Source organism: Stegodyphus dumicola, chromosome 2 (assembly GCF_044657685.1).
Source record: "Stegodyphus dumicola isolate Sdum_Otavi_A_Nest chromosome 2, ASM4465768v1".
NCBI lineage: Eukaryota > Metazoa > Arthropoda > Arachnida > Araneae > Eresidae > Stegodyphus > Stegodyphus dumicola.
In genome coordinates, this window is record NC_140769.1 from 202,608,706 (window position 1) to 202,623,668 (window position 14,963).

The 14,963-nt window shown below is 32.9% G+C and overlaps 1 protein-coding gene across 1 annotated transcript in view; it reads left to right on the forward strand.

Moving 5' to 3' along the window:
• Positions 1-14,963, forward strand: part of LOC118198512 (endoribonuclease Dicer-like) — a 141,051-nt gene that overhangs the window by 32,087 nt on the left and 94,001 nt on the right. Inside the window, exon 5 of the mRNA XM_035370203.2 lies at positions 13,674-13,822. Coding sequence (XP_035226094.2) covers positions 13,674-13,822 — 149 coding nt within the window. The remainder of the gene's footprint in view (positions 1-13,673; positions 13,823-14,963) is intronic.

A 14,963-nucleotide genomic window follows, 5' to 3' on the forward strand; every position in this document is an offset into this window, starting at 1 on the left:
GTTAGGGGGAAATGAAAGCAGTACCTTTAGTGTGGGTAGTTGTTATTACTAAAACATGGTCTTATCATTAAATATCATTAAAATAAAAATACTTCCTTCACTCATCCCAGATACCGAGCAATCCAGAAAAACTAAAGACGAAACTTGCTCACTTACCTGGGTAGTGTGATGTTGAATCTGTAATAAAAACTCTAATATGTTGATTTATCTAATTATATTCTTTCTATACTACAAAATATATACATTTTTTAACAATTGTCGGGAAATTTTTCTGGCCCCGAAAGTTATTACACACTTAATCAGTTCACGTCATGAGGTCGAAAGGGGAAAACCCTTTTTTTCTTCCTACTTCAATGACAGCCAACGCCATCTGTGTCTCGTACATCAAAATGAAGAGATTTGTTTTCAATATTTGTTAGATACAGCTAATCAGTTTCACAACACTCCCACCTTTTTGATTTTCAGAAGGAAAATCAAAAATCAAATAATGGTATCCTTAGTACAGGAACACACTTCTAGAGGGTACAGTTTACGTACAGGACGAATCAGTATGCCATTTCTAGTTTTCACTTTTACAACTCTTACACGTCCATCTCTGCTTGTACAAAGTTTTTGGACACGAGCAATTGGCCAGTTCACTCTTTTAAGGTTCTCACAACCTATTAGCATGATGTCTCCAACTTTTAATTCACAGTCCGTCTGTCCATGCTTTTGTACTAACTGTCCAAGGAACTCCTTGCGGAAATGGCTACGAAATTGACCTTAATGTCCTGTAAGAACATGGAAGGCGTTAATGGTAGAAGGTCCTCAGAGTCATTTGACACATAAGTTAGTGGTCGACAGTTTATTACGGATTCCACATCACAGATGACGGTGAGTAACTCTTCGTAATTGACTGCAGCTTGTCCTAAGACTCTCACAATCAAATTCTTGGCTGTGCGGATTAGACGCTCCCACCATCCGCTCCACCAAGCAGCAGTGGGCGGAATGAACTTCCAAGTGATGGGATGCAAAGTTTCCTGAGCAATTACCTTTACCCAGTCAACCTTTTTCAGCAATGCAGATGTACCGACGAAATTTGTGCTGTTGTCTGAATAAACTGTAGATGGCCGACCTCTTCTGGCTATGAACCGACGAAACGCGTGAATGAAGCATTCGGTACTTACGGATGTCACTAGTTCCAAATGTACACATCTATATACAGCACACGTAAACAGTACTACCCAGGTTTTGTTTTTATTTTTGAGAATCAGAGGGCCACATAAATCTATGCCGGTAACTTCAAATGCGAATGCATCTCGAACTCTGTCTAATGGTAATTGAATGGGTGCAGTAGTTGGAGGTTTTGCTGAAAATCGTTTACAACGGACGCACTGTTTCACCACCGATCTAATTCGGCGTCTTGCACCAATGATCCAGAATTCTTCTCTAATTATAACAGTTAATGCTTGTACGCCGGCATGAGAATGCTTTAAATGGTAATCTCTAATTAAACAGTCAACAATATAATGCTTAGAAGGTAATAAAATCGGGTATCGGAATGCATAAGAATCATCTCGTTCGGTGATTTTTGTTTTTACTCTTCTTAAGCCACTCTGATCTCGTACGGTCAAAAGACCATTGATGGAGTCTCCAGTCTCTGGAAAACTCTCCCCCTGAACAAGTGAAAGAAGTATAATTTTAGATTCCTTTATGTCGGAAGTAGACAGAAAAGGCTCTTTATTTACAATTTTCTTTTGACAATGTTTGATAAATCTCTTTATCCAACCTAAAACATTTTTGAAAATTTAGAGAACTTCTCACACCACTTAACTTTATCCGCTTTTGTAGTTATACTAAGATTTACATTTAAATTTATGCCTTTCCTGCGCTCTGAAAAAACTAAAGTTTCATTTGGCTTAACCTCTAATTTTGGCCAGCTATCTCTAGGGTCTTTGAGCCAAACAGGCCCTCTCCACCAATTTAATTTGAAAAACTGAAGAGGGGAACAACCACGAGATGGTAAATCAGCTGGGTTAGAATGACCCTGTACATATGACCACTGATTTGCTTTAGTGAAAGCGCAAATTTCCTTCACGCGATTGCCCACAAAAGTCTCCCACGCATCGTTTCTTTGAATCCAAGATATGGCCGTGGTGGAATCGGTCCAAAAATATTTCGGGATGTCATCCAATGTAAGAGCTTCTGTCACATATTTGGAAAGAGGCACGCCCAAAAGACAGGCCATAAGTTCTAGACGGGGAATAGTAAGTTCTTTTAAGGGTGCGACTCTTAACTTAGCCATTACAAAACTGACTAATGTTTCTTCTTTAGTTTCGCATCTCAAAAATATTACCGTGGCATAAGCATGCTGGCTAGCATCACAAAATATATGAAGTGTCCAGGAACTTCTATCTCCAAAACCTATACGTCGCGGTATTCTCAACTTATTCAAAATTTGTAATTTATTATACCACCTCAAAAATTTACTTTTGATACTATCTGGTAATGGAGTATCCCAGTCTGCTTTTATCGCCCAAATTTCCTGTAGCAGTAACTTTGCAGGCAATAAAACAGGTGTCAAGAAACCCAAAGGATCAAACATTGTCTGTGTTACTGACAAAACCTCTCTTTTAGACAAATTATCCGAAACCAATACAGTCTTAATTTCAATATAAAGGTTATCTTCTATTCTGTCCCACATAATTCCTAAAACTGGTACAGAATTCTCCATTGTGGACTCAGTGCACAAAGTACTTTGGGTTAGTTCCACATCTTTTTCTACTGGGCCATAGGTCCACATACGTAAGTCCATTTTTGCTTCAGCTAATATTTCAGTAGAAGATTTCACAAAATTCACAAGCTCCTTTTCGTTATCAACAGAAGTCACACGATTATCAATATAAAAGGATTTATTTAATTACTGAGCAATAGAACTTTGTTCCTTTGGTACTTGTGCCAAATGAACTGAAATAACCGCTCCTAATAGAAAAGGGCTAGACTTTACTCCAAAAACTACCCTCGTATGGCGGAAAACCTTCAGTACATTATCTTTCTCCCACCATAAAAATCTTAAAAAGTCCCTATCTTCTTTCCGTAATTCAATCTGTAAAAATGCACGCCGGATATCAGAGGTTACGCCAATGCATTTTTCTCTAAATCTTAACAAAATTGAAGGGATTTCTTCTATTAAATTTGGTCCTTTTACTAAATAATAATTAAGGGAGGGCGATCTATTAACTTTGCATGATGCGTCAAAAACAGGTCTTATCTTAGTTGAGACACTGTCTGGTTTAAATACTGGGTGATGCGGTAAGTAGTGCCCTTTATAATTCAGTTCATTGTCTGGTACTATTTCAATTACACCCTCCTCCCTCCATCCATTCATTAAAAATTCTATCATATTCTTCATATTTATGTAAAGACTTGAGTTTTCGGGTGACACTGAATAATCTTTTTTCTGCTACATGACGATTTGATGGCAATTCTGCGTTATATACTAACCAAGGTAATCCGACACAATAACGACCATCTTCGTTTCTGGAAAGAGAGTTTAAAAATTGTTCGTGGGCAATTTCTTCCTCAGCAGCGTTAGTTGAATTCTGGTGAGCATCTAATATTCCGATCGTTTCTAAACTCCAAAGATCGGAGATTTTAAAGTCGTGACCCACTAAACTTGCACACAAAATGGAAGCATCTTTATCTTTGTGATTAACAAATTCCTCCGATACACCACAAACTGTCCAACCAAGTTTTGTACAAACTGCTGTTAGTCCTCCTTTTAATTGTTTTACTGATTCCGTGAGAATTTTTCCATAAATATCACTACCGATGAGCATTTCTATTTTTGGACAATCTGTTCCCAGATCCGACAACCAAATGTTGTTTCGTTTTAATTCTTTTAATATTGGACCCTTGGGTACCCGAGGTATATCCCCACGTATTATGTCTTGATCTAAAAATTCAAGTTCTAGATCTGAATACTTACGCGGACTGGCTGAACATAATTTTACCAAATATTTGTTATGCATCTTTGCCTCTGTTTTGGCACCTCCAAATAAAGTAAGAGCAACATTTTCTTTGGAAATAATTGGTAACCCCAATTCAGTGGCTAATGACTTCAAAATATACGATTTCTGGGAACCACAATCTAAGAGTACTCTAACATCTTTATGCTTTTTGACACCAGCTACTCTTACGCGTAAAGTCATTAAAGCTACGTCAGCGGTACAAGTTTGCCTGGCTGTAGCCGTATGTATGTTGTCTATTTCTGATTTTTCTGTAGGAAGTTCAGTTTCATTATTAATGTCCGGACACAAAATAACTGAGTGTGATTTACCACAAGCAAAACGCCTAACAAACTGTTTACAGAACTTTGCCATATGATTTGGTTCCAAGCATTTTAAACAGCATTTTTTCTCCTTAACTTTAGAAATCCTTTCATTAAGAGATAATGAACGCGCATCGTAACAATTTTTACTATCATGCATTTTACCACAAAAAATACATGCATGTTCTCTGGTTGTAAGAAAACCTGTGGCAGTGGGAACATTTCCCTGTTTCTTAAATTTAAATTTACCTTTTGTTTCCCTCTTTGCTTTATCATGATATCCTTCTTTACGACTAACACCATCGAGTCCATTACGCGCCAATTTTAATCTCTCCTCACCCTCCACTTCTGACTTTAAAAATTTCATTAAGTTGGTAAGGCGAGAAAGATCAGTTCCTTCAGGCTGGTTAAAGAGCGAACTCCTTTGCCACGCCTTTAAAACATCCTCTGTGAGACACGATTCCACCATCGGAAATAACCACGATGTGTTTTCGCTCGATTTAAGACCTAAAGACTCTAAGGCTCTCAACTGAGCTTCAATTTTATCATACAGTTTATCAAGAGGTAATTTATCCTTTTGATCTGCCTTCACATTAGAAACAATTAATTTAATTAGTTCCCTAACATACACTTCTACTAATAATTCAGGTTTCCCAAAACGTTCCTTCAAAGCTAAAACAGCTTTATCATAATTTTCCGAAGTCACCGGATAGCTTTCAATGAATTCTTTAGCACGTGATCCGGGCTTCATACACTGAATCAAATAGGAAAATTTGTCACTTTCATATAAATCAGGGTCAGTGTGAATTTTCTCAAACTGCGACCAAAACGGTAACCAATTTATCAATTCCCCATCAAACTTCTTAAGTTCGATTTTCGGAAGTCTATACTGTTTAATCTTATACAACAAATACCAGCACCATCATTTGGTCTTGTTTCTAAATTGATTTCATCTGAAAATTGCAATTTTTCATTAATTTGCCGAGTTTGTGTTATGAAATCATCAGAATACACCTCGCGACTTTCGATTTCTTTAGTAACATCATCCTCTAAAGTTTTCCCGTCTTCAGCTAACAAATCAAGAATTTTATCATCTACATTTTTTATATCTGAATTTACATTTTATAGTTTAGTAAGTTTATCTCGTACTAAATCTACAGAAAAATCTTCTTTTCCTAATTCCGTTTTTAAAATATTAGCAGTTTTTGCAAAAGAAGTGCGTAAACCTGCCCGTTTAAGTTTCAGAGCCTTTAAAGCTTCCATAGTTAACTTTCAAAATAAAACAAACTGCTTTACAAAAAATAGTTTCGAATTTAAACTTAATTATACTTTAATACATCAAAAACTATCTATAACCATTAAAATATTTTTTTTTAAAGTTTATTTCTTAAGAGTCCTGTCACGGGATGCCACTTTATGTTATTACTAAAACATGGTCTTATCATTAAATATCATTAAAATAAAAATACTTCCTTCACTCATCCCAGATACCGAGCAATCCAGAAAAACTAAAGACAAAACTTGCTCACTTACCTGGGTAGTGTGATGTTGAATCTGTAATAAAAACTCTAATATGTTGATTTATCTAATTATATTCTTTCTATACTACAAAATATATACATTTTTTAACAATTGTCGGGAAATTTTTCTGGCCCCGAAAGTTATTACACACTTAATCAGTTCACGTCACGAGGTCGAAAGGGGAAAACCCTTTTTTTCTTCCTACTTCAATGACAGCCAACGCCATCTGTGTCTCGTACATCAAAATGAAGAGATTTGTTTTCAATATTTGTTAGATACAGCTAATCAGTTTCACAACAGTAGTAATCATCACACAAATCTATGATTTTCTGCCAAAATTTTGGTAGTTTTTTTAAAGCCTTCGGCCCTGAAACTTGGTGGCCACAAATCTGATAACAGATCAACCTCATTTTGGACGTCCTGTACAGAATGGGAGATAGCACCAGCAACATGTAGCTGTAGGTGCGAAAAAAGATCAAAAGGAGCAATGTCTGGGCTATATGGTGGGTGTCTCAAAAGATCCCATTTGAGTCCATACAAAGTCCAGGCGATGAATGCAGACACACATTGTTTTACATCATATTGATGTAACATTACCTTTTTATGCCAGAACTCAGGTGAACATTTTTTCTTGATAGCCGCATCAACACAGAGTAGCATCTCGCTGTACACCTTACTGCTGAGGGTTTTACTTTTTTCCAGATACTCTTTTTGGATAATCGCAATAGATACAAAGCATGATCTTTTTGTTAGTCAAATGGTGCTTTGTGATATTGCCAACAGACTGACCCGGCACAGACCAACCCCCTTTTCAGCCTGTGTTTTTTAAAGTAAATCTCCTTTTCATTACAAGTGATGATTCAGTCCAGAATTTTGTCCTTGCATTGATATTCGAGCAGATTAATGCAGGCCCAAACAATGTCTGTCCTTATCTGCTTGAGTCAGCTTATGCAGCACTCAGCGATTGAACTTGTACATTAAGTTTATGCAACGCATAGCACGAGTAATGGGCATGGCACTAACATCTAACTCCTTAGCAAGTTCTCAAGTGGTTGCGTATTGATCTTCTTTCGCAAGTTCTCACAGGCATGCCTCATCAACATCAGTAGGCCGGCTAGAGCTCTCTGCTTCTTGAATGTCATAGTCCTTGTTTTTGAACTTTTGGTAACAAACGTTCGCAGTGTCATATGATAGACATTAGGAACTAAAGCTGCATACATGATTTAGTGACATTGTGTAGCTGTCATTTTGCAACAGAACTGAAAGTAAATGATGGTTCTAAGTTGGTATTATGATAGTTCCATTTCAAACACCTTCTACTATAATAACGATATTTTTTTACAAATTTCACAACACAGTGTGCTAAAGCAAGTTGCTTTCAAATGCCAAAGATCATTTGACAAAATATGATTAAACATGGCAACGCAAACTGTGTTTTCATGGACGATATTTGCGGTGGTGAGAAACTTTCATCAAAAACTCGATTGTAAATCCTTAATGTATTGGTACCTCGGTGTACATCCACTTTTTAAATGCATTCAACTGGGTATGCGTCCTATTTGGATGCAAGAATTTTTTTTTACTATACAGTATTTGTTTGGAATAAAACACTAGTTCAGTGAGTCATAATTACTTACACTGCATTTGTGTACCTGCTTTGAGACAATTCTGTGACTGCCCTTAAACATCGGTATACCTGTTGCTACTATTCAGTAAACAACATATGCTCTAACTCTGAATTTTCAAGTGATTTTATGTTTTTCCAGGTAAATTTTTTGCAAACTGTTTTACAGTGATTTTAAAGAAAGTTAATGAAAAATGTCAAGCTACAAAAAAGAATCTTAGGATCACAATGAAGGTAAAAAAATGCGGTTGTTAAGAAGTATGAAGATAGCATGCATATCGGAGATTTGGCATTTGCATACCATATGCCAAGTAAAAGAGTATCTAAGATTGGGAAAGAAAAAAAATAATATTAAATTAGCCGATGTTGAGAAAGGCGTGAACAAAATCCAACATTACCAAACAAACAAACATCATTGTTTGAACATTACCAAACAAAAATCAGAAGCATTAGAGCATGTTGAAATATTGCTTTTTATCTGTATAGCAGAAAAACATTTATGTACAGTAGCATGTGGAGTATTTCGCTTATGTTCAGCGTATATTTCACCCACTGCATTTACATTTATAATAATGACAAGGATTTTACTCTTTATTTCAGAAGGCATTAATTTTTTCCCTTTAGTTCTTATTATAAAAGTTTGTTTGGTGTATGCCCAAGGATGTGCAACAGATTAATGATGTGTCATTGAGGTGCTACTCTATACTGATTACAGAATTTCATGCTTTACTTCTTGCGTACACTATCATTTATGTCTGTTATTAAATAATGAAGAATTTGTATGTATGTAATCCTTACATTGTGGAAAAATCATGGCCCTTAGAGCCACCAAATTTTGAACATACATTGGCCTCCACCTGAACATATGTACCTCAAAGCCTGAATTTTGAATTTTTTTATAATTCAATTCATATTTTGTGCAAATTTAATGAACCTTTGATTAACAAATTCAGTAATTTAAAAGCAGTGTTTTCATTTATTTATTTTTTTAAAGGAAAAAAAAAATTCCTCATTCACCACAAAGTATAACATGAGACTTGTGTAAGTAAGGTTAGATAATTAAAAGAAACTGTGTCAGCTGTACAAACCAGAAGTTGTACTTTGATCACATTTTACTTGAACCGATGACTGAAATTAAATATTTTAGCATTATTCTTTATTATGAGTTTTGCTGGAAAAATCGTATTATGTATTTATCCAATAAGTGTGAAAGTATGCTCTGAGGACTTGATCGTGTCTCTTACAATACTTTCAGTTAAAAATCTAATGTTATTAGAATGATTTATAAGCAGGGTATATTCCTTTTTGTTTGCTATTCTTCTAGAGTATGGGGAGCAGCTTTAGAAAAGAAGATTAATTCTTGTATCCTTCCCAGAATTTAAAAATGAATTTTACAATGAATTATTCTTGGCTACAAACAATTAGCTATGAAACCTGTTTTGCAATTTCAGGATTTCTGCTGATTGATCTTCATGATTTTCATGACAGAGAATTTAAAGGTACAATCAGCAAACTTATGTTCGGTTAACAAGGTGCTGTTTAAGGACCTTCCTCACCCTGCTGATTGTTTGCCAGTTCAAACTATAATTTTCCACCAACAACGATTGTGCTGAAGATAATTTTCCATTTGTGTGTTATACAAATGGCAGTGAAATTAATAATAGATTTGGACAAGGTAATGTCATTTTTATGATAGTTCTGAGCTGGAATATAAACTCTTTAGAATTTCCAATGAATGCAGTGTTTTTTTAGAATTTCCAATGAATGCAGTGTTTTTTATGCCAAATGACTGTGCATGAGTGAGTCAATTAAGTGGATATCTAATCACACAAGTTGTTCACAATTGTTCACAATTTCTTATTTGAGATGATTCTCTTTCATCCTTATGTTCACTTATGAATGTCTTTTCCTGTAATAAATTAATAGTCAGTTCTCATGTAATTCTTAAAGACCTTAATAATAAAGGTGTTCCTGTCATCTTTTCTCATATACGTGGCCACCCTGGTAATCTAGGAGATGAAAGGGCTCATTGGTTGTCCAAACAACGCTACAAACCTTCAAGTTCCCCCAGTGATACTGCCCAAGTCATTCTTCTAGAACCCAAGTGGAATGAATTATACAGAAATTCTACTACTGCCTCCTTGAATAAATAATTTTTTCCTTCTATTCCTCATAGACTGAATTATAAACATTTTTTCTGCAATTTTGAAATTACCAAATATCTAACTGAACATGGTAATTTTAACTAATATCTGAAGAGATTTGGGTTATCTAATACAGACTTATGTTCCTGTAGCTTTGGGGGGTGCCAAATGTTGAGTATATGTTGTTCGGTAGTTCAAAGCTAATGGGAAGGAAGAAACGAACTCATTTTCAGCACCATCTATGTGCTTGTTCAAGACAAATTAATTAGTCTTCTCTTTTTTCTGTAAATTTATTCCATATGTTTCTTCTATGAATCTATAATTTTAATTTATTGTATGTTTTAAAGCATAAAATTGACCCCTCACAAATGAAATTTAAAACATTTTGGGCAAGGTAAGAAACATCATGTAGCTGCTTTCCATAAGTAGTATGTTGTCTGAGAAAGCAAGGTTATTTATTATTTATTTATTTTAAATTTATGTTTCAAATTTAAGCGTACATTCATACTATTAATTTTATTGAAATTAATAACCCACTTTTCTAATGTTTTGATATTTTCTTGTGTATGCAGTTTTATGTTCTTAAATTTAAAATATTCTGATTTAACTTTAGTTTCAGTCAGTATAAAGATTTAATTTTATGAGTTAGCAGTTTTAGGATAGGGTACGAACTGCGCCAAATTTGATCGAAGATCCCCGTCCCCCTCTTTTCTAATTTACGAACTGCGCAATGTTTTCTGTCCCCTATTTCTTTCCCAAGAAGATCGGGTGCTACAAAAAGTCATTTATCGCCATTAATGGGACATTCTATTGAGACTGCAAGCCTTTATTTTCGTTTATCGATATTGTAAAAATTGTGCATGCAAAACAAATATTAATTTAAAGTCTGGCGTGTGCTAAAGTAAAAATAATTTCTTTTACACTGATTTTAAAGTTTTATGATGCTTAAAGGAATAATGAACCAGATCGTTTTTATTCTCTGTAAAAATTAAAAACTTTCCAAGTTGCAGATTTTAGTCGCTGATATATATATATATAGTATATATATATCAGTTTTGAATAGTAAAATTGATAGATTAATGACACACAAAACTAATACATAATCAACGTATCAAATATCGGATTTGTAGCTCACCTTAAATAAGTTTCTTGTCTAGATAAATATTAACAAATCTTCTTAGATAGCAGAATGGTTTGAACTTTCAAATTTACCATTTTAGCTAAACAGCTCTAATTTAATTTAAAAAATTGTCTTTATTAAGTCTAAAAATTGGACTTCTTAAGTCGTTCTAAATTCACACTAATATTATTGCAATATATTCCCATATTAAGCTTTCCATTTTTAATCATTGAAGTTATTTTAAGGTTATTTAACTTTGTTACAAATTCCATATTTTAATACTAGAAACGTTTAAATATTTATTTTGTTTTCCACCTGATGTACTTTGGCATACATTTAATTTCTAATATACATTTAATTAATAAATTAATAATTATGAGCATCAGCAGAATTTTCATAATTAGCAACAAAAAAAAAAAAAAAAAAAAAAAAAAATCAAACTCCCTTATATTCATATCCTGGGATTTTCAGTTCTCTTTTAATCCATTCCTTTTTCACATATTGTTGCACTGTACTCAAGTTTTCATGTATGTAGAATGTATTTATTTTATATTGTATTTATACCAATTTATATTTAAATGATAATTTTTACAAATTCTTGCATCATAACTCTAGTTAACAGAAGATGTTTCTAACACATTGGTAAAGCTTAATCTTCAGCATGCAGCTTATTTTCTAACCTAGTTTCAGGCTGAATTATTTATAAAATTAATTATTTGAAATTATTTGTTAACAAAGATGGTCGCTAAATCACGCTAATAATATTTCTAACTGTTGTAATTTATAATGCAACGAGTTCATGTGATTTATAATGTAATTCATTTATAATTTTTTCAGCAGTAATGAAATTAATAGCAGATACTGATAATGATATACATTTAGACTACAATGATTTAGATTGCCATTGCCTTCTTCACTCATGCTTTTATGCTACATTCCTAATATTTTATAATGGCATACAGGTAAGGTATATTTAACTCATTCACTAAACATGTAAATCTCTAATTCAGCCCACTCTTGTTCTTATGTGTGCTGTATCTTCTATTTTCTTTAATATATTGTTCAGCCTAATTTCAAAAGGTCTTGCGAAAAGTCACTAAACATTGGTAGTTCGACCCGAGTTTCTAGTCCCAGTGATCCCCCAGCTCTTTCTTTTTTGGTACTTATTTACTGTGTAAAAATGTTGCGTAAAAATACTTTTTTAATTTATTCTTTAAAAATATTGCAAAAATTTTCACCTTTACATTAGCATATCTTTTTACAAATCCCTTTAATAAGAAAAAATAAGGAAAGAAATTAACTCGGTTTCGGTGATTGATACCTCGGCGCAAATTATATGTAACATTTCCCCAAAAGCATAGAGTTTATGTGGATATCAATAAATTAAGGATTATTTCTCCATCTAATTTTCATAACATGTTTATTCAAAAATTTTCTTTCCACACTGTAGCGCTTAACTTTATGAGTTTTCTATAATCATTCAATTTCTCTAGCCATGGCAACTTTGCATACCTTCTGACAAGTAGTTATATTTTTAACCACTGTATTTTAATTTCTGTTGACTATCAGTACATTATTCACTTGTTTCACAAGTGCAACTTTTATTTTATACGCTGATCTACGTAAAATAGCATTAAAACTTCAGTTATGCGGAGCTCCTGATCAATTGCTTGTTTTAGATTGAATGAAATTAAATTTAATGTTACTGTTAATTAGCTTGTTATTAATTTAATTATACATTTCTAATTAATTATATGTTCAGATATTTCCAAGTATATTACTCAAACTTTCGCATCCCAATTTTTAATTTTTGGTTAAAAAAATAAACTTTTATTTATTGAGAGGCCTGATTGATTATATTAATTTGCAGTATTGTTTATCTAATTCCTTTCTTCTATATAAATTTTAGAAAGAATTTCTTAGCATAATAATTTTAATTTATTTACAATTTATACGTCAGTTTTCCAAATGCATAGTAATGCTGTTATAATAGATTTCATGCTAAGCTTTTTTTAAATTTAACTAAATTTAATTTCTGCAAACATTTACATGATTACTTTAGTTAACAAAAAATATTTTTAGTACACTTTAACACACTTGGATATGGAATAATTTTTTGCACTCTATTAAATTTTCCAGTCTGGTTCAGACATCTTGACTATTATTGATGTAATTTATTAAAAGTATAATTTGTATGCTTTATAATTATTTAATTTATGATACTATTATAATAAATGAAAGATGTTTGTAATGCTAATATGTATGTTCACCAATACCTTTTATTTTCTTTGTTAGCTCTCGCATTTATTACTATTATTCAAGTAATTAGGTATTAAATTCAAGCTAATATGTATGTTCACCAATACCTTTTATTTTCTTTGTTAGCTCTCACATTTATTACTGTTATTCAAGTAATTAGCCTGCTTGTTAGATATTTTTTACTTGTTTTTGTGATATGTAATTCTATTTATTTATTTTTATTTTCCTCTTGGCTACAATTGGCTTCAAAAAGTTAAATTGTAACCCTGTAGGCAGCAGGGGGAAGAAATTTTGATTGGCGCAGTTCGACTATAGCTTGACCCAGGGAGGGGGATTTTCATTAGTGCAGTTGGAGTACACCCAGTTTTAGATATGTCATAAAAATAAAATATTTATATGACTTTTTAATATTTGTAAACATTTTTAATGAAAATTTGTTTTTGCAGTGTCCATTTTTTATAGACTAAAAGTATATATATATATATAGAGAGAGAGAGAGAGGTGTTTCATTAAAGATGATCACTTGTAGCGTCTTTTTTAATAGTTTAAAGCTTACTAAACTTGAAATTTCTTATCTTAAATTAAATTATAATTTAAAATCAAATTTTAATTTGTATCATATTTTAATTAAAATTTTATTGCATTATTGTTATTGATAATAATAGTTTTTATTTTGTTATCCCTTTCTGTATAAAGATGCTGTTATCAAAATGTCACAATCGTGCAATGCCAAGTGAAGATGAAATTTCAATTCACATGGCTGACAGTTTGATCCCTCCATATATGCCTCATGGTCCTCATGGTGCACGTATCACAATGACTTCTTCCATCTCCCTAATAAATAGGTATTTTTTCTTCTGATTTTAATTACAGTTTACAAATATCTCTGCATTAAGTTGCCATATAATTAATATGAATATTTTTAGTATCCCAGTCACTGACACCATTAAATTTAGCAATTATGAGTGTTGCAGTACATAGTGTTCAGAATTTGGCTATTAATGCTTGCCTTGCCTCACCCCTTTGAGTTATACATTTTTTATTTGTGTTAAGATATTTTAATAATTTTAAATGAAACTTAGTGAAACTAAGAAAAAAATGTTCATGATAATTCAAAAATTCATTTAAGCTTAGAAGTATAAATAATTTAACATGTCCTTATACATGAAAAGTGCTGTTTAAATTTTAAGACGTTCAGCTTTAATTATGCTCTTACTTATTTAATTTAGTTAACATATTAGTATAAATTTTATATTAATAGTTTATCTGTTATTTTCAAAAAGTCTGCTATTTTATGGTATTGAAGAATGTTATGAAGTGCCACCCAGACCATATAGTGGTTGGGGGGAGCTAACTGTGATACTGATGTATCCGGGTTCAAATCTCAGAGAGGGCATTGTTGTAACTGTCTGTCCCTTCATAGGAAGCAACGGTGGCTGCCTATTAGGTGTCTCCACATTAAAATGGCCCCCACTTCAAATTCTTAGTTCTTTTTCTTCAATTGCACTACAACCTATCACAGGCAAAGGCCGTCTCAACAAGCTTCCTCCAGTGGATTGGATTAATAACTACAGTCCTCCAATGACTGATTTTCTAAAGTCTTGAGATCTGCCTTCAGACAGTATATCCATCTTATGTGAGATCTTCCTCTTTTCCTAGTATCCAGTACAGTTGCAAAGATCACCTTTTTTAACAGGGTTCAAGTCGTCACATCTAATTATATGTCCAGTACGATAAGATTTGATGACTCCTACAATATTAGATTGTTTGTGTCTTCTATATCTTTCATAGTTAAATGAAATTTCCCATTTGTTATTTTCTCTAACTGGGCCATATATTTTTCGTTCAAAGATTAGAAGTCTGTCTTCATTTGTTTTCGTGAATGGCCAGCAGTATACTAGGTCTAATAAGAGTTCTATAAAGATTTATTTTTGTCTTGAAGCTGGTTCTGCAGCCATGTTGTAATTTAGATTCTCAATAACCTTC